At 36.1% G+C, this 23,529-nt stretch overlaps 1 protein-coding gene across 1 annotated transcript in view; it reads left to right on the forward strand.

The window, feature by feature from the left end:
* The first annotated feature begins 1,311 nt into the window (after positions 1-1,311).
* LOC148275886 (uncharacterized) overlaps positions 1,312-23,529 on the forward strand; it is a 34,834-nt gene continuing 12,616 nt past the window's right edge. Inside the window, exons 1-14 of the mRNA XM_088235074.1 lie at positions 1,312-1,316; positions 1,472-1,658; positions 2,859-3,038; positions 4,281-4,503; positions 5,768-5,916; positions 8,273-8,500; positions 9,727-9,813; positions 11,127-11,247; positions 12,774-12,985; positions 14,011-14,151; positions 16,826-16,964; positions 18,464-18,597; positions 20,993-21,175; positions 22,492-22,678. Coding sequence (XP_088091200.1) covers positions 1,312-1,316; positions 1,472-1,658; positions 2,859-3,038; positions 4,281-4,503; positions 5,768-5,916; positions 8,273-8,500; positions 9,727-9,813; positions 11,127-11,247; positions 12,774-12,985; positions 14,011-14,151; positions 16,826-16,964; positions 18,464-18,597; positions 20,993-21,175; positions 22,492-22,678 — 2,176 coding nt within the window. The remainder of the gene's footprint in view (positions 1,317-1,471; positions 1,659-2,858; positions 3,039-4,280; positions 4,504-5,767; positions 5,917-8,272; positions 8,501-9,726; positions 9,814-11,126; positions 11,248-12,773; positions 12,986-14,010; positions 14,152-16,825; positions 16,965-18,463; positions 18,598-20,992; positions 21,176-22,491; positions 22,679-23,529) is intronic.

Consider the following 23,529-nt stretch of genomic DNA (forward strand, 5'->3'; position numbering starts at 1 on the left):
CTCCGTAAGATAACTTTATTAGAAGTCATTAAAAAATTATTTCTTTTGAGAATGTATTAATGACGCCATCTGTTGGTATTTTCGTAAAATTAACTCCTTCACTTTAGCCTTCCTCTCTTCGCTGCCAGAAGTAAATCTCTTTTTACTCCCTCCACTCGTCTCTGTCTTGACCTCACTGCATCCAGGCATCACCAGCTATCTGGACAACGCTGTCAGTCCTCCATCTCTTTGGTGGCCTTCCTACACTCCTATTATTTGCCCAGAGCCTTCATTTCAATATCCGTAACGCCCATCTGGTGTCCCCCTGTCAAGCCACATTTCCTGCTCAATGTCATTTTAGTTTTGCCACACGGTTCATGAAATTAGCATTTTTGGTTCTCCGTCAAATCTCTTCGTTTCTTAATATATCTAGATATCTCACACCAAGTTAACTTGGCTATATTTACTTGTTTGATGTATTTTTAGGCATGAAACACCTCCTTCGGACATTTCTAAATGATCTAGGAGGTGACCCCAACAAAAGGAACACTTTTGATGAGACTGTTCTTCATAGCGCCTGCAGCGGAAATATCTTCCCACCGACTACAAACCACATATCTGTCAGCTGTATACGACTAACAGGTATTTGCAAAATTTCGACATTTATTTATTTACATATTATTAAATCCGATCTAATACATTCCCCCTTTTAATATTTGTCTATTTTACTAAGGAAGCCTACTTTGAAAGGTACAAATTTACATATGAGGCCTGTTAAAACAAAGTGTGTTTTAAGTAAAATATAGAAAAAAAAAATTGGTACTTTTCCCAGACTGCAAAGATAATGTATTATTTTAGTTGATAATTGTAGCCAGAAGTGGCTGTCTGTGTATGGTTCATTGGGATAATCGGTAAGTTTAAGACTTACTTTTACTCCTATTATTATCTTTGATTGATACATTGTTTTTATTTGGGATTTTGTACTGTAACAGATAGGAGACTGCCGTTGTTGTTGCGGAACTAAATACATTGGGTCAAAAGTGTACGAGATACTGACATTTTTACTCCCAAACCTTTGCTGTTGCCAATAATAATTTTGTTTCTCTATCCACCGCCAAATCCAACTCATTTGAGACCAATGGTGGAGATTGTCTTTCTTGTTTTAACACGCTTCATATTAAATGGTGTATGCAACGTTTATCTAAACATTGAATTTGTTGAAATTTGCAAGATGAAAAAGCCTTGATAGACGATACCCTAGTATCAATAGAAAAAAAACAGAAAAAGACAAACACAAACACTTGAACAAATAATTGCACATTTGTATGAAAAATGCAGTTAGTTCAGTTAATTCAAAATATTAAAAACATCAAATTAAAGAGGTCCCAGGTGAGAACCTTGCGGTACTCCCGAGGCTACAAGTTTCAGGAATGAAATAAACCTAAACCTAACACTTCGGAGAATGTGTATAAATATGAATAATTGGTGTCAGATACCTTGTTAGTATACGTACAGTGCGCGGGCTGTGTGTTACAGGGGCTGGAGGGCCCCCCGGGGCGCAGCCCGCGCCGGCGTTGGCCGCGTCCGCGCAGGAGAGGCGCGCCGCCTGCGTGGCCCTACTACTGCAGTGGCGGGCAGCCCCCGGCAGAGAGGGCGTGCATCTGGACGCCGTGGACAGGGTACGAATAATGAGAGATCGTTACTTAATTCTAAAATAAGGTTCGTGCAAAAATGAGTTAAAAGACTAGGTCCTTTTGTGAACAAATTGCGATCAAAGAAATAAATTTGATGACTAAATTTGGCCAGTAAGACTTGCTCTAGTTCCTTATAAAATGCTCAACATACGTCTGTTGGGATATAATCCATCGTTAGATTATACCGGTTCAATATTATTTAATTAAAGTTATTTAGAATCATGTAGGTCACGATGACGATTTACTTTTCACGGATTTTACAATAGAGCTCTAGAGATTAAACGTCAAACATTCGTCACAGTTCGGAGGCTGTCGGCGCGGAAAAGAGAATAGTCTTTCTTGAGTTTTTCTTTTATAATGTTTTTATAGCGCCCTTTGTTGCCCGGATTCGCATATTATGCAATGTTCAGGCACACTTTGATTCCATATTTAAGCTCGCAGGGACAAAATGATGCATCAAATGATGTGTTCAGGACTGATTTTTCCTACGTGTCAGATTTGAGTTCGAAACTCTTTGACGATAATGAATAATTCTTGGACAAGTACTTTTGAAAAAAATATGCCATGTACCTATGTTATGTAATTAAATCGACGATTTGTTGATATTTGAGTATGTTCATTTGAACATTTTTATTTATATGTAAACAAATAAAGGTAAATTTACTATCGTATGTACTGTATTTGTCCTAATTTAAGATTAAAATCATTTATTAATACAGGACTTTAATCTTCTGTATTTGGGACATCTATTTAGGTACTTTATTTTCAAAAATGGCGGCCTCCGTGGTGTAGCGGTCAAGACACTTGACTAACGCACGGAAGGTTCCGGGTTCGATTCCCGGTGAGAACACAAAAATTGAATGTGATTTTTCTCAAGCCTGGGTTTTCTGCGCTGTAATTCACCACTGTAATTGGGCCTCCTGGCCTGTTGTGGTGCAAAAAAAATTAACAAAAAATCTTGTTAAAAAAAAGAAAATGAACGCCCTTATAAATCACATCATTTTAAAACACGAAAACAGGACTTGCATGGGTCGTAAAAACGTCATGATATTGTTTTATTAAATGTTCAAAATGGACTTTGACGTTAAATTTATTAAAATAGAAATAAACAAGTATATATAATAATAATTTGACATTTAAGCAGATAAAAGGAAAACAGATTACATTTAAAGGCTTTTTTTTTAGGAAGGGAACACAGCATTGCATTTATCTGCTAGTGCGGGGCTGGGCGGCAGTGCGCGTCTGCTACTGGCCGCAGGCGCGCGGTCACTAGCGCGCGATGCGCGCTCGCGCACGCCCGCGCGCCGCGCGCTGGACGCGGGCCACGCGAGGCTCGCCGCGCTGCTGGAGAGGGCCATGCTGTTTGTAAGTTTATGAACTTCGTTCCTAGGTCGACCTTCGCAAGAAGATGCGCGGGAAGCGTACTCGCAAATACCCGACGCGTTATTCGTTCCGAATGTTTCGGAGGTGGCTTCGTTAATGACGCGGTATCTACCCAAGTAACAACCGAAACAAACCAAATCGTTTTATTGTAGATTTAAAATTGTTGCAACGGAGGGCAAACCCGATTTCCTTATTCAGGATAGTAAAAATAATAAATCTTTATTAACAATAATATACAATGTGAAAAATTCAATAATAAAACAAAGGTATACTTTTTGATTGAGGACCATATTTTCCATCAGCCTTTTCTGGTAAAAATGAATGTGGGAAAGGATTAAAAAGATGTTGCATTTATCCATTGATCCCAATCTACTAATATTTCATTTTAGTTGGTTTTAATCTTAACCCCCGGATTTTAGGTGGATTGAGTTGGCAACCCCAGCCACTATCCTGATAAGATAGCCTTCCCGTCTGTCGTTGGGACAAGCTTTTGGGCTATTGGAATGTCCTTCAAATTTATATTCACACCGGGACAATAGGTCTAACGCTGGGACAAGATAATAACAAAATAACATCCCTCATCCGGTGTCATTAATCTTCGCCTTCTCTTTCCATTCATCTTCTTACGATAGTCAAACTACAGCTGATGAGCTCTACCTCAAGGAAGACAATGTAAGACTATATTATCACAAGCCACATGTAGGATTTAGGTTGTTAAGAGGTTGGTTGGAGTTCCTCCTAGAGATTGACAGAGAAGACACGAGGTTGCTGTTTGTTGTTTATTTATTACATGGCGAATAAATAATGAATTATGTCGGATGATTGTTGCGTCGATGATGGGTTGAAGAGACTGCACTTGAACTACATGATGGAACTGAGGGACTTCGTCGAGCTGGACTGAAGTGAACTGAACTTGTTGGGCTGACTGACTGGCGTTGCGTCCTGTGATCTTTTTATAGATAACGTTCCTTTGTAGTTCATTTCTTCATGGTAGGGACGATGTGAATGAACTGCAGAACAATGCTCCTGGTTTAACGTGCAACACTTTAAGAGCTACATTATACGAATGTATTAGATTCGATGTGATTCGAATGATGACATTGCATCATCGGTCATTAGTCTACTTCAGGTGAACTAATTTAACACGTGTGTGTCATCGATTATAGACTATGAACCCTACACACATATTTTTTAAAAAATACAAAAACTTTCGCAATCCTTTAGTCGGAAGAGACTGTGGACTGGTGCAACCCTCGCTGGGGCTGGTCATCCAACGAGCTGGGAGAGCAGGAACTGGAAGAGGCGCTGGGGGCGGAGTCAGGACCGGACTCTCACGAGGGTCTGCGGGCTCAGGAGCTGCGGGAAGCTAAGGACAGGCTCCTCGTGGACACGAGTGACATGCTTCGTGTTCCACTTTTCACTGCCGAAGCTTTACTCAGAGAGAACGGTTAGTTTAATAATATAAAAAATCGAGAAAATTTTTGACCTCGTTTTAGTAGTTTCTTCTCTTTCATTCACCAGTGCCTATTCATTCGATTATTTCATCTGTTGATTTTTGTGAAGTACAAGCTAATATAAATATTTTATTTATTTATGACATTTATGCCACTTACATTAGATACATGAGTTTATGAAATATTGTTAAAAGGATAAAAAATACATATATGTACATGTAATAATCATATCGACGCTGGAAAGGAAAAAGTTACCTAGAGATATAGCAATTTTACAGAAGAGTTAAAGATTTTTTAAAAAAGGATATCGTACATCCGTATTATTTTGGCGTGATCACTACATAATTTCAAAGAAATTTGGCAAAAAAACGCAAATTTTTTTTTTTTTTTTTTTTTTTGTTATCCCCTTAAAAATACTCGCCATTTGCGACGAAACATTGATGCCAACGCTTAATCCAATTTTCCATGCACTTTTCATAGACCTGCAAAGGTATGGCCTTTAGCTCTCGTAGCGAATTATCTTTTATGGCATCGATCGTCTTCTTAATAGCAATTTTAGTCTTTTTTTTTCCGAAGGGAAAAAAAAGTCAGACGGGGGTTGGTCTGGAGAAAACGGAGCATGGCTGATGAGATCAGTCGAATTATAAACCAAAAACTCCGAAACAATCACCGTTGTATGAGGCGGCGCGGCGTTTTATCGTGGTGTAAGATGTCATTCCACAATCCTTTAGTGTTTTTGGGGCGAGGAGGGCAGTGACGCGCTTCACACCCAAAACGTCTCAATGATGAGATGCTCAATAACACAGCAAGCTCTCGGATTGGTACGCATAGATTTTCAACACGATTTATTATACCGATTCGACGTTTTCTTCGGTACTTGACGTTGCTGGACGTCCAGTATGTTTATCATCATCTAAGCATTCAGGAACCTAAAGAACACTGATTGGTGTAGCGTGGACATTTCAAATTAGAAATTCCCATTTTTTTTAATAATATGGTATATATTTTATAGTTTGTGATTTAAAACGCAAAGATTATTGAAGTCGAACTATGGAAATAGTTTTTTTAACGTTTTCATTATGATTACGTTTTTGTCATTTAATTATAATAAATTAGATACATCAAAACATGAAGCCAATGTTGTGTATTCTATTGATAGGTGTATTGTATTGAGATACCGTTTGAGAATTTTTACTGTAAAATATAAAAGATGTTCTTGGTACTCAACGTTCGTATTACGATTTTGATCTTTTTTAGAATGGTGCAAGGATGTGTTGGTGGAAAAATGGATGAAAGACCCAGCCGCATGTTGTCAAGCTGCAGGGGTGTCCCTTCCTGGGGGATCACTGGACAGCGAACACCCTGAAGATGGATTAGGAGCTCCGGGAGAGCAGAGGATTATAGAGGTGAGCCCAAGTTATATTCCTCGAGGAAGGCCCTCGGGGATTGAATAAACTATGAATATCTTATAATACAGGGTGGCGCGTGGCATATGTGTTGTTTTATAAGGGTACTTTGAAAGCTAAGGGGATCGCAGAGGGTTGGAGGTTTTTTTTAGAAGGAAACAGTCGGGAAATTTGTGTTTCAACGGTTTTCGGTCGGAAACATTCAGTGGAGGGTAGAGGAGAGATTTTTTGGTAGAGGCATATATTTCAAACGTGCGCTCAATCGTCGCCGTGCAGCGAGCTTTTCATTCAATTTAATTCAATTCATTTATTTAAAATAACACATACATTACAAACTAAAATTCAAGACGAACAAATTATAAAAAAACAAAAAATACATAAAGATACTCTTCCCAAAATAGTAGGAGAATCCTGCTCCGGAAAACCCCTTCTAATACATGGAACAGATCAACATCCAGCAATTTTGTTCAGCATAGCGGTAGCCTTTCCAACAGGCTTAACCATCGGTAAGTTGGTCCTGTATATCGGAATATGAAAAAAATCTATGCTGGTGGTGTCTTAGGCAATAATCAGGAACATACAAACCAATATTCATCATAATCTCAAAATTATCAACCATACCGTGCAAAAATTGATAAAAAATTGTAGCCAAATACACCCACCTTTTAACCTTTCCCTTCTCTCGGATAGAATCACTGTATGGTGTGCCATATCAAGAATTGGGATCATCGACCCTTCCTTTTTTAAGAGAACGGGTATTTGATCTTGATCCAGATTTTTAGCTCTGAGTAAATATCCGGTCTCCAGACACTCTTCTTATTTTTTATTGCGGCACCTTTTATTTGTAGACAGGCGCCGTGGCGCAGTTGGTTAGACGGCTATCTGTGAAACTGGCGTCGCGGGTTCGATTCCCGCCAGCTGCAAGAAAAAAATCCATGATTTTTTTCTCTATTGGCCTGGGTGTTGTGGTGTATTTTTCATTACCTTCTTCCATATCCCCTCTATCCCACCTGCTGACAAGCCTCAAAATAGAGGCTTAGCGGGTTATTCCTTAAAAAAAAAAGTGGCATTCTTAGCTCTTTTTGAAAGCTGCCATTTTCGTTCAAGATAAAAAAGTCCTGATAGAGCAGGGTTTGAATCTTATCGCAGAACCATAATCTGTCTTAATACCGCAGAACCATAATACATCTCACTATTGTTCGATTAAACTGTGGCGGGCAACATCAACAGCCGTAAAGTTGGCGGGCCCGAATCCTATTTTGGTCCGCGACGCATAGTTCGCTGCAACTTCAGTCTGCACGATTCTACATAACACCGTGAGTCAAAAGAATTCAAAACATTTTTATCTCGACTGTTCGTGTCGCCTGGCCGCGAGCTCTTCATCAATGTCTGCGGTTGTAAATTTCTTCTGTACGAAATATAGAATGTAACCAGTGTGTAACTTTATTTAACAAATAACTACAATGTAATACGGGAATATTTTTCTCATTATAACCACAAATCAGCTCCCGCATATCCATTCTATAAATAGTGACCCTGACGTGATTCGTAAACGCAACCTTCTGATCAGCTCCCGCACATCCATTTTATAATGCATTTTCCAAATTATTTAGCTTCATTAAAATTTTATAACCTTGTTTCATTAGCACACAGAAGAGATATGTTTGATCAGATCCTGCTTTATAAAATTGTCAATAATAAATTCGATTCCCCGGAACTCATTAATCTACTTGCTTACCGTGTCCCCTCCAGGCCAACTAGACTCTCTGATATTTTCTATATTGGTAAATTTAAAACTAATCATCGGAAACATTCTACAATCCCTCGTATATGTGAAACATTTAACAAAAAATTTAATAGTCTTGATATATTTAACACTCCATACAATATGTACAGAAGAGAATTAATAGGCTTGATTCATGCTCTTCATTCATAATTCGTTTAATCAATAAATCAAATGCAATTTTCCACTCTCACTTTCCTTCAATCATCCTTTACCACTCTTTATCAATTTCCTTCTTTTCCTTTCCACTATCTCCTTGTTTTGTCCATATTTATCTTATTTTAATATATAGTATATTTATTATTTATATAGTTTAAACTTCAAGCCGTCGTCGCTTTATTACAGTATTATTTAGTGAATACATATAATTGGATGGCAGGCCCTACTATGTTTACATTTCATATATATATATATTTTTAAATATTCATTTAACCTGTACATCTGTTTGTATTCGAAATAAATAAAATAAAAATAAAATAAAATAAATGGTGACCCCGACGTGATTCAAACACGCAACCTTCTGATCAACTCCCGCACATCCATTCTATAAAACTACTTATTGTCTGCTTTCAGTGCGGGATCTGCTGCGAGGAGGTGTCAGCCAGTGACGCGGGTGGGGGCCCGTGCGGGCACTGGTACTGCGTGGGCTGTTGGGCGCGCTACCTCGGGGGGCGTGTCCGCGAGGGGGATGCGCGGCCCGCCTGCCCCGCCGCTAGATGTCGCCGGGCCGCGCCCCCCGCGCTTCTGCAGCGCTGCTTGACGCCGGATACACAGAGAAAATATCTGCTCTTCGATATCAAGGTGATACAGTTAAGGATGAAATAGACATCCAGTTACCATACTGTGTCCGGCTTGAATAAGAGATCGTTGTACATTTAAGATGATTTTTTTTAATCGCGCAATAATAAAAAAATAAAAAAAACATTTCGTGACCTTCAGACCAGCCCTTCCGAAAGCAATTAGGGCTCGTCTGAAGGTCAGTCTAAAAGTCAATAAGATATTGTTTTAAATTGAATATTACAACCAGAATTATCTTTTTTTTTCAAAAAAAGATAATATAATCCTTTAAAAAAAGGTTTCAACTAAAGTATTTCAAATTTTAATTTTTTTTTAAAGTATTACCGAAGGCATAATTTTAAGTAGAAATAAAGGAAAATGTCACAAAAATGTATGTGATTTAAAATGCTTGTATTTTTTTTCAAAAACAAAAAATCTAAATTTGGCGCATGCCATTTTTATGTTAAATGTATTATCTTTAAATTATTGCAACAAATTTTTGTTCAATACCTAGTCTTTATTGAGATCCCAGATACCTATGTTGAGTCTAAATTTGAAATGGCGTAATCTGCCGGTCTAAAAGTAATTATATTTTAGTTACATGAAACTTTTAAGTATATTTTTCAACAGAAATACCTTTTTAAAAATATTGTTTTTATCTAATTTATGTTTTTTTTTATTAAAGCGCGATTCAAAAAAAATTCGTTTGAAAATGGCAAAATCGTATGATTTCCTAATTTTGCGTTCGTTTTACCCGACTACAGCCTTAACATAAATTGTACAAAAAAAGAGAGTTCATAATAAGGCCTGCCATCCAATTAAATGTATTTACTTTAATGGAACCATAAATAATTCAAACAAAGTGAAAATTAAATGGTAAGTAACTAGAATAATATTCTGGATAACAAATGAAAATAAAAGAAAGATAAAACATGAAGGTAGTGGAAAGGGAAATTAAGGAAAGTAACAAAAAGTGATAGAGGATGAATGAATTAAAATGGGAGTGAAAATTTGCATTTTCAAAAGGGAAATTCTAAAAATAATTATGTTGTAAGTCTTGTGTTCATTTTCATTTTTATATTATTTTTTAAATAATTTCATGTGAAATCTGTTCATATTTGAGATCTGTTCTGACTGGACGTCCCAAAATAAATAAATAAATACGAAAATACTGGCCTGTTTCCATGCGAATTTCCCTTATCCTGCGTTCAAATTGTCTAAGGAAAATACGTGTTTATTGTTTTTTACAGGCTTTTGTGGAAAGCTCTCGGGGGATGAAATGGTGTCCAATAGCGGGGTGCGGAAGGGCCGTGAGATTATCAGAGCCAGAGCTATCAGTGAGTTTAAATAATACCCGTTTTTATAATAATTGCCGATTACCCTGAACTATTATCTCTCATCAACTTCAGGGTGCCTGGAAGAATGACTAGACAGGTGCCACCGTTTTGTAGCAACAATTCACGGACAGTGTATACTTGTAATGCCGTATTAAATAGACTTCATGAACTCGGCAATAGTTACTCCCACGTATCTGATATATTTAGTGTAGGGTATTGTTCCTATAGAACAAACCTTTTGAACTTTTTCAAAGATGGTGAATGATAATTATATTTATTTATTCATGCATTTCATAATATATATATTTACAGTTTTTTGTTCACTTCGCCTAGCTGTGTGAAACAGTACTTATGATTTTCTTGTTGTTTTACTGTAGAATGTTTTACTATTTAAACTTTCTACTGAATACGCTGTATAATTATTAGGTTATTTTTTTTAATATAAATCTTGTACAATTTTTGGTTTAATTTTTTTTTTATAAATCTTGGGTGAATCTTGGGTAATTCATGTTTTAAAAAAAATAATATTAAGCCAAATATGTTTATATTATAAATGTTTGTAAAAGGCAGACTTGACGTTTATGTTTATAAAATAAATAAATTCTTCTATTCAATGCAGGCACTGTTGCTGTCCACAATAAATGGTGTTGGAAGGATTATTTTGAATAACGGATTCCTTTCTTTTTCACTCCGATCGCTTACTACCCCAACCTTTTGTATGATTTGTACGATTTGAAACATATAGATATATAAACGTTTAATCATCAGTGTTGCCATGTATTTATTTATTTACATACATTAGTTTATTGCACATTATTTGAGACATAAGTCTTAACTTCATGGGACTAAAAGTCCCGTGTTGAGTTGGGACGAGCAATTAGTTGACATAGACACATACACCACAAATATAGGATCAGAAACACAAAAAATAATTTTTAAAAACACATTAATATGGTAAGCAGTCAACTCAAACTTTCGGAAAATCATCAAGAAAAACTAGGAAACCCTACTCAAATCCCCCTCCCCACTAAGGAAAATCCAGAAAACAATAAAAAATATGAAGCAAAAAGTCGTCTCACGGAAAAAATAAATATCTCCTTATTAACCAGTCTCTAAAGGATAGAGAAGATTTATAATTGCACCCCTGACATTGGCCCTTTTAGATCCAAGCCACAGATGTATGAATTGTTTGGATAATACATTTCCATACGTGTTGGTTTATCATAGATAATGGAAGTATGGGGAAAAATAGCAAATTCTATTGTTGAAAGGGGTAATTTAATCTCTAGTTTAAATTTATGATTTATTTCCAGATACCTTCAGCTCTAGCGACGAGTTCTGATGATGCAGAAGAAACAACAACGGGTGGTTACCCGCCCGTATCTCGAGGAGTGGATTGTGGAGACTTTCATTTCTTTTGCTGGGACTGTCATGGTAAATACTTCCATCAATAAGCTCCTGAGAAAACATTCTTTCAAAGATATGGGCTATAGGGTACCACAGGGTTTTTCATAGGACCTATATAACTTATTTCACAATTTACTTAAGACATTGTATTTAAACCGTATTTATTCTTGCTTAGGCAATCGTATAGAATAAGATAGGGACAAGTTTTCATGGACCCGTTTTTTTTATTTTTTTATTGGTGCCTGATTTTTTAACGATTTACATATTTTCCCTTTAGCGTTCTTTGTCGTTTACAATTTCCTGGACGTCTTCAAAAGTCAGGTCCGCATATCGCAGTTTAGACACAAACTTTTTTGAACTGTCAGCTCAATAAAGCCATAATATTTTTAGCTGGTTTGTGATCCTGTGGTAGTGTCGGGTTCGACCCCGCTCAACACAACAGCTATTTTCAATGAACTAAAAAAAATTATATGTTTCTTTTTTGGGTCATACCGTGTGTGTTGGATTTGTTCTGATGTTTCGGCTACCATTGCAAGAGCCGTCTTCAGGGTAAACTGTGTGTTCTGTAGAAAAAAAGTATGTGTTTAACTGCCAGTAATTTATACCGTGTCGCAGTTGGCAGTAGGCCCATTTTTTATACGTTTTTGTTGCGCTGGGAACCATGTTGAGTGTACCTACCAAATGTGCCCACTGCCGACTGCGACACGGTACAAATTACTAGTACTTACTAACAGGGACCGCGAAAATCATCGCACCTCTTTAAATAAAAAAATGCCGTCAAATAAAACAGCAAATCGTTTTTAAAAATAATTTAAAAACGATTTTCTATTAATTATAATTAGAAAACGTCGTGACGAAATCATAACAAGTATTTGACATTAATATGTATAATACACAAATTAATTTGCGCCTATCACGCGCATGCGTCTACACCCGTGGGATTATATCACAAGATGATCAAAGGCAAATCACATTTTCCTTGACAAACATGATGTATCTTTTGCAGTCTCAACCATTGCTAACGCATTTATAACTCTACAAGCCTTCTGGGTCAAAAATATACACGCGCGAAGGTGGTGGGTCAGAAAAGACCCAGTTTTAAAAGTTGTCTTTTAGGCAGTTTTTGGAGGTGTTTCAATATTATTTATCCATCAAAGTGTGCCCTAATTGAACAAAAAGACGTGTACTAGTGTTCTCTGTTTGATTTTGCAAGATTTTATTATATTATAATTTAAAATATCCGAGCGCACCTAAAATTATTTTCAATACTAGGTAGATATAACTTTCGTAAATATTAGCGATTCAAATCTGACGGTGAGTATTTTGTCGCGAGAAAGTTTGACCGGACCCTACAGTAACAGCAGTAGACGTTTTCACTGAATATTTTTTTCTAAACTAACTTATTTGATTTTTAAAGTTACTTATCTATCTTTGGTTTTGCTATTGTAAGAGTGTATATTTTCACTTTTTGCCCCTCTAGACTGAGCTCTTTAGGATACAAAAACTGCAGCGTCCAGCTCATGCCTCTTGTTTAATTCAGCTTGTATTTTTAGGGGAGCCTCACGCTCCTCTGGGCTGCGCAAGCTGGGCGCGCTGGGCGTCCCGCGCCGGGGGCTGCAGCGCCCCAGCCCCTCTAGCCACAGCTGCCGGAGGTGCGGAGAGTGCAGCGTCCAGCCTGTGGCTCCTGGCCCATTGCAAGCCATGTCCCTCTTGCTCCTGTCCAATACAAAAGAATGACGGGTGTAATCATATGAAATGCACAAAGGTAAAGATTTTGTGATTGGAAAAAGTGATTTCAGAGTTCGTTCTACTGTAACGATATCAAGAATATTGGTGATTTGTGTCAATAGATTCATCTTTGCGGTTTTTTTTTAATAAATTTATGATAGCGAATAATAAAGTAATTTCTCCAAACTGACTATGTGAGCTGACAATGGATTTCGCAGCCAAAAGTTTATTGAAGATGTATTCGGACCAGAGAAAATCAACATGTAATAACACTGATTAACTCGGTGTTGAGACTTCCTTCTTTTCGGCAATCAGCTCACGCAATCAGGGAAACTTGTGATCAGAGTCACTTCAGGCTCACACATTTTGTCTGGAGGCGGCGGATGATGATGAACGGCGATGGATGATGAAATGTTTGCGGCGTTGTGCGAGTTTAGGTGAAGTTATAACAACTTTCACGGTAAAAATAGCGAAATACTTTTGTCAATTTAAAACGGCGTGCGTAACATTCGTTGAAAAAGCAAAGAGAGCGCGCGCGGGCCAAACAGTGTAGCCAAACCGAAAATGTCGCGTCCGGCGTAGCAACCTCACAAAACCAAAATTAGCCAGTATCTACTTACATATGATTCATCTGGCTAGAATACATCGAAACAAATTATCGGCTCATCCAAATATGTATCAATCTCTCAGGGAGATATATCACAAACCTCAGTAGTGTTTGCACTCTTTAGATGCTGCAGTGATCGTATCATATTTTAACAGTCAAATAAGCAAATATAACAAAAAAATCTGGGCACTATATTTACGAGCATCAAAAAATTAAAATTTTTGTTTTTGCTCTCCTGAAAAATTGACAATTTACATATACCACAGTTTACTTCTAGATGTGGGATATATTTGCCCGTAAAATTGTTTGAATAAAGATAGTTGATTTGTTTTCACACAAAAAAAATAAGAAACTACATTTCCCAGTTGCTACAATTTTTTAATAAAATATTTCATCCGGGTTCTTTTCCCTTTTCTTTTCCTTTTAATTTTAATTTGATGTAATATGAATTCTAGTGCAAGTTTGACTTTTGCTGGGTGTGTCTCGAGAGTTGGAAGAGGCACGGCTCCGCCACTGGGGGCTACTTCCGCTGCACGAGGGACGAGGCGGCGGCCAGGGCTGACCAGTCCAGAGGAGCAGCCTTAGCTGAAGCCAGAGTAAGTAATTATTGTAATATTCTAGTTCAAATTCGACTTTTACCAGTTACGACTTATCGCGGGTGGATGAGAAGTTAGAGATCGAAATGAGAGACTCCACTGACGTGCTGCATTCTAAGTGCTTGCCCATAGTGGCGAGCGTTTGTGGCGCGGCACGGGCGCGGTGAACTATTGCCGTGTTAGTTTGAACACACATTAGTTTTCATAGTGTTTTTTCATTAGTATGCATACTAAAATCCATATTATAGAATAAGAAATTACAATTATTATGAAAAATACTTAAATTTAAACATATCTCAGGCTGTTTGGAAATTAACCTTAAATAACACAAATAATAACGGAAGGAATCAGGGCCTCGATTATGATAGGAAGATAAGGACATCATACCTTCACCATGAAGAGCACATTATTAAAATATCTAACAAAGCTGTAAAATTATTAGGATTTGTACTTAAAACCGGAAAAGATTTTAATAATATAAACGCATTAAAATATCTTTACACATCTCTTGTTAGAAGCCAACTAGATTATAATTCTCCAATATGGTCACCTTATCAAATCACTTTCTCAGATTCTATTGAGAGAATTCAGAATAAATTTCTTAGATATATTAATTTTAAGATGGGTTTTTCTACTAATCAATTAAATTATAACAAAATTTTAGACTCTCTCAAATTAATTAAATTGCAAGAACGAAGAACATCGACCGATCTTATGACTTTATATAAAATAATAAAACCAATGTTTGATACCCCTGATCTACTGAAATTGATTTCATTCTATGTACCACCTAGATTAAGCAGAACATCTACAATATTTTATTGTCAAAATTCTCGAACGGTAGCTCAATATTACTCACCTATTGTTAGATTACAGAATACCGGGAATGAATATGCATCACATTTTGATATATTTAGTTTATCTCTGCCTAACTTAAAAAATAAAGTGACCAACATATTTTTATCAAAAAGAGCAAATCATCTTCAGAAGATTGGGTTGGAATAGTTATAATTTGATTGATTAATGTATTTTGTTATTGTAAAATTTCTTTAAAATATGTATGTATTTCAAGTAATTAATAATGTGTATAGTACGAGTATATTAATATTTCATACTCGATTTTTTTTATTTTTAATCTTTTTATTTCTAAGCACTCTTTATACCACATATATGTAAATGGCAGTAATGCCGTATATAAATAAATAAATAAATATAAATAAATAAATGACAGTATGGTTGAAGATAAATTCTCTCGAGCGATTACAAAGATACACTACCGACCCCTAACCTTCAAGTTTTGAGGTAAGTACATCGGTTTATACCGGCGGGTCTAGAACCCCTCGATACGTTTATCTGCGTATTAAAAGTGACAAAAATTTGTTTCCACAGAGCGATTTTTCCATTAATTACGTATTTTAAAAATTTTCCATCGTGTTGAGGCTGGCACTTGTTTTTAAAAAGCATATTAAAAATATGAGAGAGAAATAAGTAAATTTTGAAGTCGAATTAAATTCCGATATAACTGTCAGTTTTGTAAACGAGTGGCTAGATGCAGTGGCTAGACTGGCTAGATGCTGCCCTATTAACAAACAAGAGCATCTAGCCGTAAAATGTTACCACTGTAAAAAACAAATTGAGTTATTATATTTATATTCTTTCCATCTGTTTTACTATCTTTTTAAGTGTGCGTATCGAGAGTCGACCTTGTAATCGCACCGTAGATAAATACAGATAATCGTTAAGTATACTAGTAATTGTCAAAAGCCATTTAAAAATCATGTTCAAGCGAACATTTTTTGCTTGAATTGTGATTTATTGGAGTATATAATCGCTTTAAAGTGGGCACTTTTCATCACAGAAGCCTATTTAAAATAGAAATAAATAAAAAAAAATTGCGAGGAAAAATTATTTGCAAAATGTGTATTTGATCATTTATTTATTCATATTTTTCGCTTACAAACTATAATTAAAATAAAAATAATGTGACCTCACTGGGGTTTCCCGTGCTGAGGAAACTTAACGATTTAGTTTTTTAAAATTACATTTGAGAATAAACAAAGAAGACTAACTTAAAAAACAAACATAATTAATAAATATTCAGACAGTTTTAAAAACAAGGTATTTATGTACATCTATATTATTTATAGTACAAAACACACGATGAAAATAACAAAAACCTAACATAAGCTATACACTTGTGGAGTAGTTAAATCAGTATTGGTATGGCGAATGAGACAATTTATTTTACTTCTGCTTAGCTCCATTATCCATTTTTTATAGCCTTTTTAAACATTTTCTCATTACTAATTGTTTTAATAGATAGTGGAAGTAGGTTATAGATTTTAATTGAATAGTACCTACTCAAAATCCATTTGTCCGAAAGTGGTATTAATTTTGGTATTTGTTTAAGTTGTCTATGTGTTGAGGATCTAGTGATTATATTATTTGTATGTGATATATTGTGGGGGTTATGTTTTTCATTTGAGTAAGAGTAGTTTTTGAATCTGTAAGTGAGTATTGTTTTAGCGTATAATTGTTTTGGTGTCATAAGTTGTGATTTGTGGAATATTTCTTCAGTAGATGTCTGTATCGGGACTCTTGAGTATTATTTTAATAATTGATTTTTGTGCAACAAATACACTATTTAAAACTGTGTCACTCGCACCACCATTAGGTTCAAAACATCGAGGCTCAAGAACAATGGAGGTTCGCGGTGCTGTGCGCCCGTTTTCGAAGGCATGAACAGCGCTGGGCAGCAGAGAGACCCCTTATCCTGGCTACTCCAGCTAAAGTTAAAGCCCTAGACCCCACAGGTACGTCCACATTTATTAAATACCTCTGTTTAGAGCCTAATTTCTATAGAAATTCACATGAAAGTAAAATAAAACAATATTCAAGCCATTCAAAACTCCACCAATTAAGATATTAAATTGTTGCAACAGAGTGAAAACATTATTGAGAAGGGATATGGAAGTCTAGGCAATTACAGGGCTTGTGATATGTCATTTGCTGGTTTAAGTAGCCACTTTACACACTGTGTAACATTCACATAGGCAGAGGCCCATAGGCATGTTTTAGACATAGGCAGAATGGTGAATGTAAGTGGTCACTTAAACCAGGCAATGGCAGGTCAGAAGCCTTATAAATGTCTAGACTTCCATAATCATTTCTCAAAAATGTTTTCCCTCTCTGAAATTGTTAAGAAACTATTGAACTAAGCCAATTTTTGTGTATAACATTTTATAACGTCTCAAGTTCTCTTCCGCTTCTTCTCGCGAATGTATGATAAAGCGATGTATGATAGGTGCACAAATGTCGAGATCCGTGAACTGTGTAATGCTGAGGTATGCATTATTGTCAGAATCAAGAAAGGAGTGCTGCGTTGGTTTGGACATGTAGAGCAAATGGACGGCAAAAGAACGGCTAAAAGGATCTACGATGCGAATGTTGATGGATGCGCAAAACTAAGAAGACCGAGAAAGACATGGCACGATCAAGTCCATTGAATACTTGAAGATGGACATGTCAAGAGTAGGAATGATCGGCGTGCGTGCATGAGAAGATGTATGAATGTAGAAGAAATGAGGTCTGTATGCAAAGACAGAGTGATATGGCGTTCTATCGTGATGGTTTGTTGTTGTTCAAGAAACTTTGATTTACAATTTTTATCGCGCGTAAGAAAACATTGTTTATATCCAATTTTCCGTTTCAGCCAACTTCCTCATTAGGCTTTCTGCAGCACAATCACAAATGACTATCGACGTGCTAATTAGCGGCGTGATAACAATTTTTCACCGTGGTTGTTTATCGTATGCGCGGTCACAATGAAACATCCGTGAAAGTTATCGATCGGGATTATTATATTTTTTCAATATTGTCATACTTCAACTTGATGCTAGGCAACACCTAATATTAAATGTCAAAATTCAAAATATTTACGTTTCGCAACGCATAATCAATCACATATTTGAATTTTACCGGTGTAAATATGGAGAATATTCCTAAACTGTAAGTAAAATAATTTAGTTTTATTTTTTTGCTCACAATTTATCATGCTATTTATTTGTTTTGAATCAAATTGAGAAAGCTATTAAGCTAAACATTTGTTGAAGGCGTTTGGCGTTTTGCAACGCGACCGCGATAACTTCAGCGTGTTCATAATTGTTCGTTGTGATCGCTCAAATACTTAGCACGTGTTTTAGCACGTCGATAGTCATTTGTGATTGAGCCCCTGGCCTGTTGTGGTGTAATTCAATATAAATACGTAATTTAAAATGTGTTATAAATTTCAAGTATATTGTTTTTGCTGCAGGTTCAGGCTCGGGTGTGCTGGAGGCTGCAGCCAGGGAATTGGCCCTCAGTAGAAGAGTTCTAGCCGGAGCTTGCGCGTATACCTTCACACTTCCATCTACTGCACCCAATAGGGCGGCTTTCCACTTCGCACAGGTAGAGGGCATTGACAAATATTTCAATTTTTAGAAGAAATCAATTAGAATATTCCCCCTCGTCGCACTAGACATACTAAGTGACTGAGCAACGACAAATGCAACACCAGAGCAGGTCAGAATTCTCTATTAGGAAGAGCAATTAGTCAGTTTTCAAAATTTGAGAAGATGTACGATCTTGACTTATTTAACGGCTCAGCTCTCCGCTCCAAACGGAAGCTGAGTCTCATTTACAATAATAATATTTAGCCTTTCATTAATTTTTTCTTTCTTCTTCAGCCTTATTCTCTCCACTGCTGGATGGCAACCTCTTCCAAACGTCTCAATTCCTTCCTATCACCCGCTTTCATCATCCACGTTTTACCGGCAATATAGGCGATGTTATCGACCCATATTTTTTGTGGACACTTCCTTTGTTTGCCCATGGTCTCCACCTTATTATTCTGGGTGTCCACCTCCCATCTTTTTGCCTTTACAAGTGTTCTGCCCAGTGCCATTTCAATTTTGCTGCACGATCCACGATATCCATGACTCCGGTTCGGCGTCTTGTTTCTTAATTTCTTATTCTGTCTCTTAGACATACACCGAGCATCTGTCTTCCCATGGATTTTTGCGTGCATTTTAATTACTGGCTAATTTTTAGTCTTACAGAATTCATAGCCTTTCATGTTTAGCCTCTATTAATAATATTTAGCCTCTTTTAGAAAAAAAGGATAAAAACCAAACACCATATTTTACACAAATAACTTCATAAACCATACTCCTTATTCTAATTCTAAACCACCAACAAAAATGGAGTCACGTTTTATACATATTCTCGTCGCATTTTGTTGTCCTGTTCAGAAATTGAAGTATAGAATTGGTGAAGTGTTAGGTTTATGTTTTTTTTATTTTATTTTTTTTATTTTATTATTTTTTCACGCCCATAAGGCTTTTACATACATGAAAATTTTACAAAATATAAGTATATAAACAACATTAAATTTAAAAAATACAATATAAAGCAACAAAAGATAGAACGGTGTTAAGAAGTAAAGTTGGTATAAAAAAGAAGATGAGTATATAAACAGCATAGATTTAAAAAAAAAAACACAATATAAAGAAATAAAATAAAGGAACAAAATAAAGGAACAGTGTTAAGAAGTATAGTTGGTATAAAAATAAAAAGATGAGTGTATTAACAACATAAATTCAAAAAAAAAAATATATAATATACTGTAATAAAATATAGAACTGTGTTTTAAAGTTAAGTTGGTTTTAAAAAAATTAAAGAAATATATATATATTTCTATTTTTTTTAATAAGCTAAAGAAATACAATTAAAGGTTTAAAGCAGCTAGGTACATAATGTTATAAAATACAATATGAACAGAATATTAAGTTCTATTTGATAAGGAACATATACATTGATATTTAAAATTTTTAGTAACAATATCACTGTATTATGCCAATATAGCACTGTGTGCTGTGTGCACAACAATAAACTTATAAAAATAAATTTTAAAAATACATAGACACAACCATTCATATAAGAACTATGAAGCATATCCGGTTTGCTCGCCATAAACGAATTTGCTTACCATAAATCGAATCGGGTTGTGGTCCTGTGGCTAGTGTCTTGGACTCACAGACCAAAGGTCTGTGGTTCGAATCCTACTCTACCCCAACTTGATTCCCATTTTCCAATAGTGAGTTATTTACATCTCGTTGAAAATGGCTCTCAAAATTAAATGTTTGGGTAAATCATAAGAACGCAAATATTTCTTTTTTTAAAAAAAAAAAAACAAACCAATCGAAAGAATTGACAGAAACGAACCTCTGACGTCACACGCACAAATTATTTATGAAATACGAAACTTTAAAAAACCATAGGACCGATTAATCTAAGCCATAAAAAAATATTTTTTTATGGCTTAGTTTGACAAATTATTTTTCTTCTTTACAAACAAAATAACAATAAAAAGACACAGAACTTCCTCATTGAAATAAAATACAAATAAAGAAAACTAAAGCTAGGACAAAAAATAAAAAATAATTACTACCTCAAGACAAGATCTGGTCAATCAACAATCTTTTTAAACAAATTGATATGGACAGTTGCTATTTTCTAAAAAAAAAAAACGTATTTTTAAAAGTGAACTTGAGGTATCTACGATTTTTTAAAGAAATATTTGAAAAGAACGCTTGTATGGACGCATAGAAAAATAATAATAAAATCCAATCATACCGTTTTGAAAAATTTTGAACAATTGATGTTTTTAGAACGAAGACGTCAATTATTTTGCGTAAGCTGTTTTTTGTATTCGGCTTGTCATTTTTTTAATATAGATTTTCGGGATTTGAGGATTTCAAGAATGCCCAAGGCTCTGTTTACCCAGGTTTATTTCGTCTTCCAGGAAGAGCTGGAGCGCTGCGTCTCCCGCCTATCCGCCCTGGTGGCCAGGGAGGTGGTGGAGGCTCCGTGGGCGGCCGTGAGGCGGGCCTGCGCCCCCACGAGGAGGTGGAGACTCACTCTTCTCCGGCTGGTGCGGCCGCCGCCCCCGCCTTCTCTGCTGTCTGCGCAGGAACTAAGGATAATGGTAATTATTGGCCCGTTGGTGAGAATCTAAGGTTTTGTTTTCTATTCGTCCTGCTTCAACTGGTAAAAGATAAGTATTAAAATTGGAAAATTGTTTTCAGGCGTTGTCCAGTAGGTGAATTGGTTCAGCCGGATTAATCTCTCCGACATCATAAAGTTTTCAGCTTCTTTACTTCACAAAAGCCGGCAGATGGAAGAGTTGAGGAAATTTGGTGTTTAAAAATAGGCAGAATGATGAATGTTATACAGTGTGTAAAGTGACCACTTAAACCAGCTAATGACAGGTTATAAGCCCTGTAAATGCCTAGACTTCCATATTCCCTTCTCAAAAACGTATTCCCTCTCTGTTGCAACAAATTTCGAATCGAAATTAAATTGAAAACTGAAAAAGTTCTCGCTTAAACACAATTTTTGTCGCTTTCAGTTCATACACATAGATATGTATAATGTTAGATTTTTAACTCTTAAAAGACTGTGGTAAATAATCCGTTTGCCCGCGGTGATGTAACATCGTGTTACCACTAGTAAAAGACGGAACATTCTCAAGTTCAGACATTTAAAAAAAAACATCGAGATTTATTTTCTATAATTGATGCGAATAAACATATAATTTAACCCTGTTATAGCAAAAAAATTAAAAAAAACACAAATACGCCGCTTATGTTTCGCGCGTGCGTCCCTTATCACTGACATCAACCGACTGAAGACTGAATCTGTTATTTTTTTAAAGGAATCTAAGCCTCTATTTTGAAGCTTGTCAGCAGGTGGGATAGAGGGGATATGGAAGGAGGTAACGAAAAATACACCACAATACCCAGACTGATTGAGAAAAAATCTTTCTTGGATTTTTTTCTTGCAACTGGCGGGAATCGAACTCGCGACGCCAGCTTCACACATGGCCGTCTAACCAACTGCGCCACGGTGCCTGTCGCAATAATTAATTCAGTGTTATTAAAATGCACAGCACAAATTATATTGGAGAAAATATGTATACACACTTATTGATAAACAATAAAGATAGCACATTTGGTAAAAATTTAATATTACCTTTTTTTAAATCAACATCCTAAAAATTTAAAATGCGTTTGTGTGAGTTTTGCGAACGCGTCAGCTTTAGTTAAACAACCAGTACCGTGGGTTATGGGTGCCCTCGATAGGTATCGATGTACTTATACTTACCTTTAAACTCGAAGATACAGGGTCAATAGTGTATCTTCGTAATCCCTAATTAAATAACGTATTTTACTTATAATTGGAAAGCAGTTCCACTAAGAAATGTCAGTAGAGAAACTCAATCTAGTTATTATTGTTTGACAGTCAAGATTGCTGGCCAGAGGGAAGTTGGACCACCGAGACCCATGGCGTTTCTCCTTGGGACCGCGCGGGGAACCCTTGCGAGTTCCAGAACCTCTTGATCCTGACCACACCATACTTCAAGAGCCGCAGTTGACAGTGTCTCCTCAAACCACTGCAGAAAGATCATCTTCCTCGACAGATGCTGATGGTAAATTCTCACGAATGATATTTTGACACGCGTGTATACAGTGTTGTAACTATTTCAAATTAGAAAATACTTTTAAAAATAGGACCCTAAAATTGGTTGCTAGCTTATGCTGGGAAGCGTCCAATAAAAATACTTGAATTGGAAATTTATGAATTATACACGGTTTTTCAGTGCCAGACCGCGAAACTTCAGAAGAACATTCCTCATGGTAAGCTTTAAAAAAAATCCTAATAATTTTTTTTCCAAAAAGTAATTTTAATTTAAAAAAAAAAAATTATGATAACAAAATGTATTAAATCCTTCATTTCTCGGACGAGCAGTCCCTCCACAAACCCCAACCCCTTTCCTACCCAGCCGCTTCACTTGTCCGCGTCTGGTGAGCATCGCTTCGATAGTAAAATACGTTTTAGTCTCATTTTCTCATTTTTTTTGTTTAAGTGGGGTAGGGGTTTGCCGAAGGGATTCTAGTCCGAGAAATGAAAGATTTACTCCATTTTGAGATTATAAAAATAAAAAAAAATCAAAAAAATTTGGAAATTTTTTATTAGGATTTTTTTTGAAGCTTACCGTTAAGAATGTTCCTATGAAGTTTCGTGGTCTGGCCCTAAAAAATCGTGTATATGTGACGACTAAGCGACGTTTTCTCGACAAGGAGAAAATGGAAGAGAACTGTGCGGCCTTTGTGCTCCTCAAATATACAGTAGAACTTCAATTGTCCGAATCAATTGAGACCGGACCCCATTCGGAAAGTTGGATTTTTTTCTGAAAAAAGGGTCTATTTTAATTAATTACTATATGTACGTTGAAAATGGGAGAAAAAACTATTTTTAAAGAAAAAGAGCTATTTAATT

Source organism: Micrasema longulum, unplaced genomic scaffold (assembly GCF_059751315.1).
Source record: "Micrasema longulum isolate JH-2025_06_02 unplaced genomic scaffold, ASM5975131v1 h1tg001321l, whole genome shotgun sequence".
Taxonomy (NCBI): Eukaryota; Metazoa; Arthropoda; class Insecta; order Trichoptera; family Brachycentridae; genus Micrasema; species Micrasema longulum.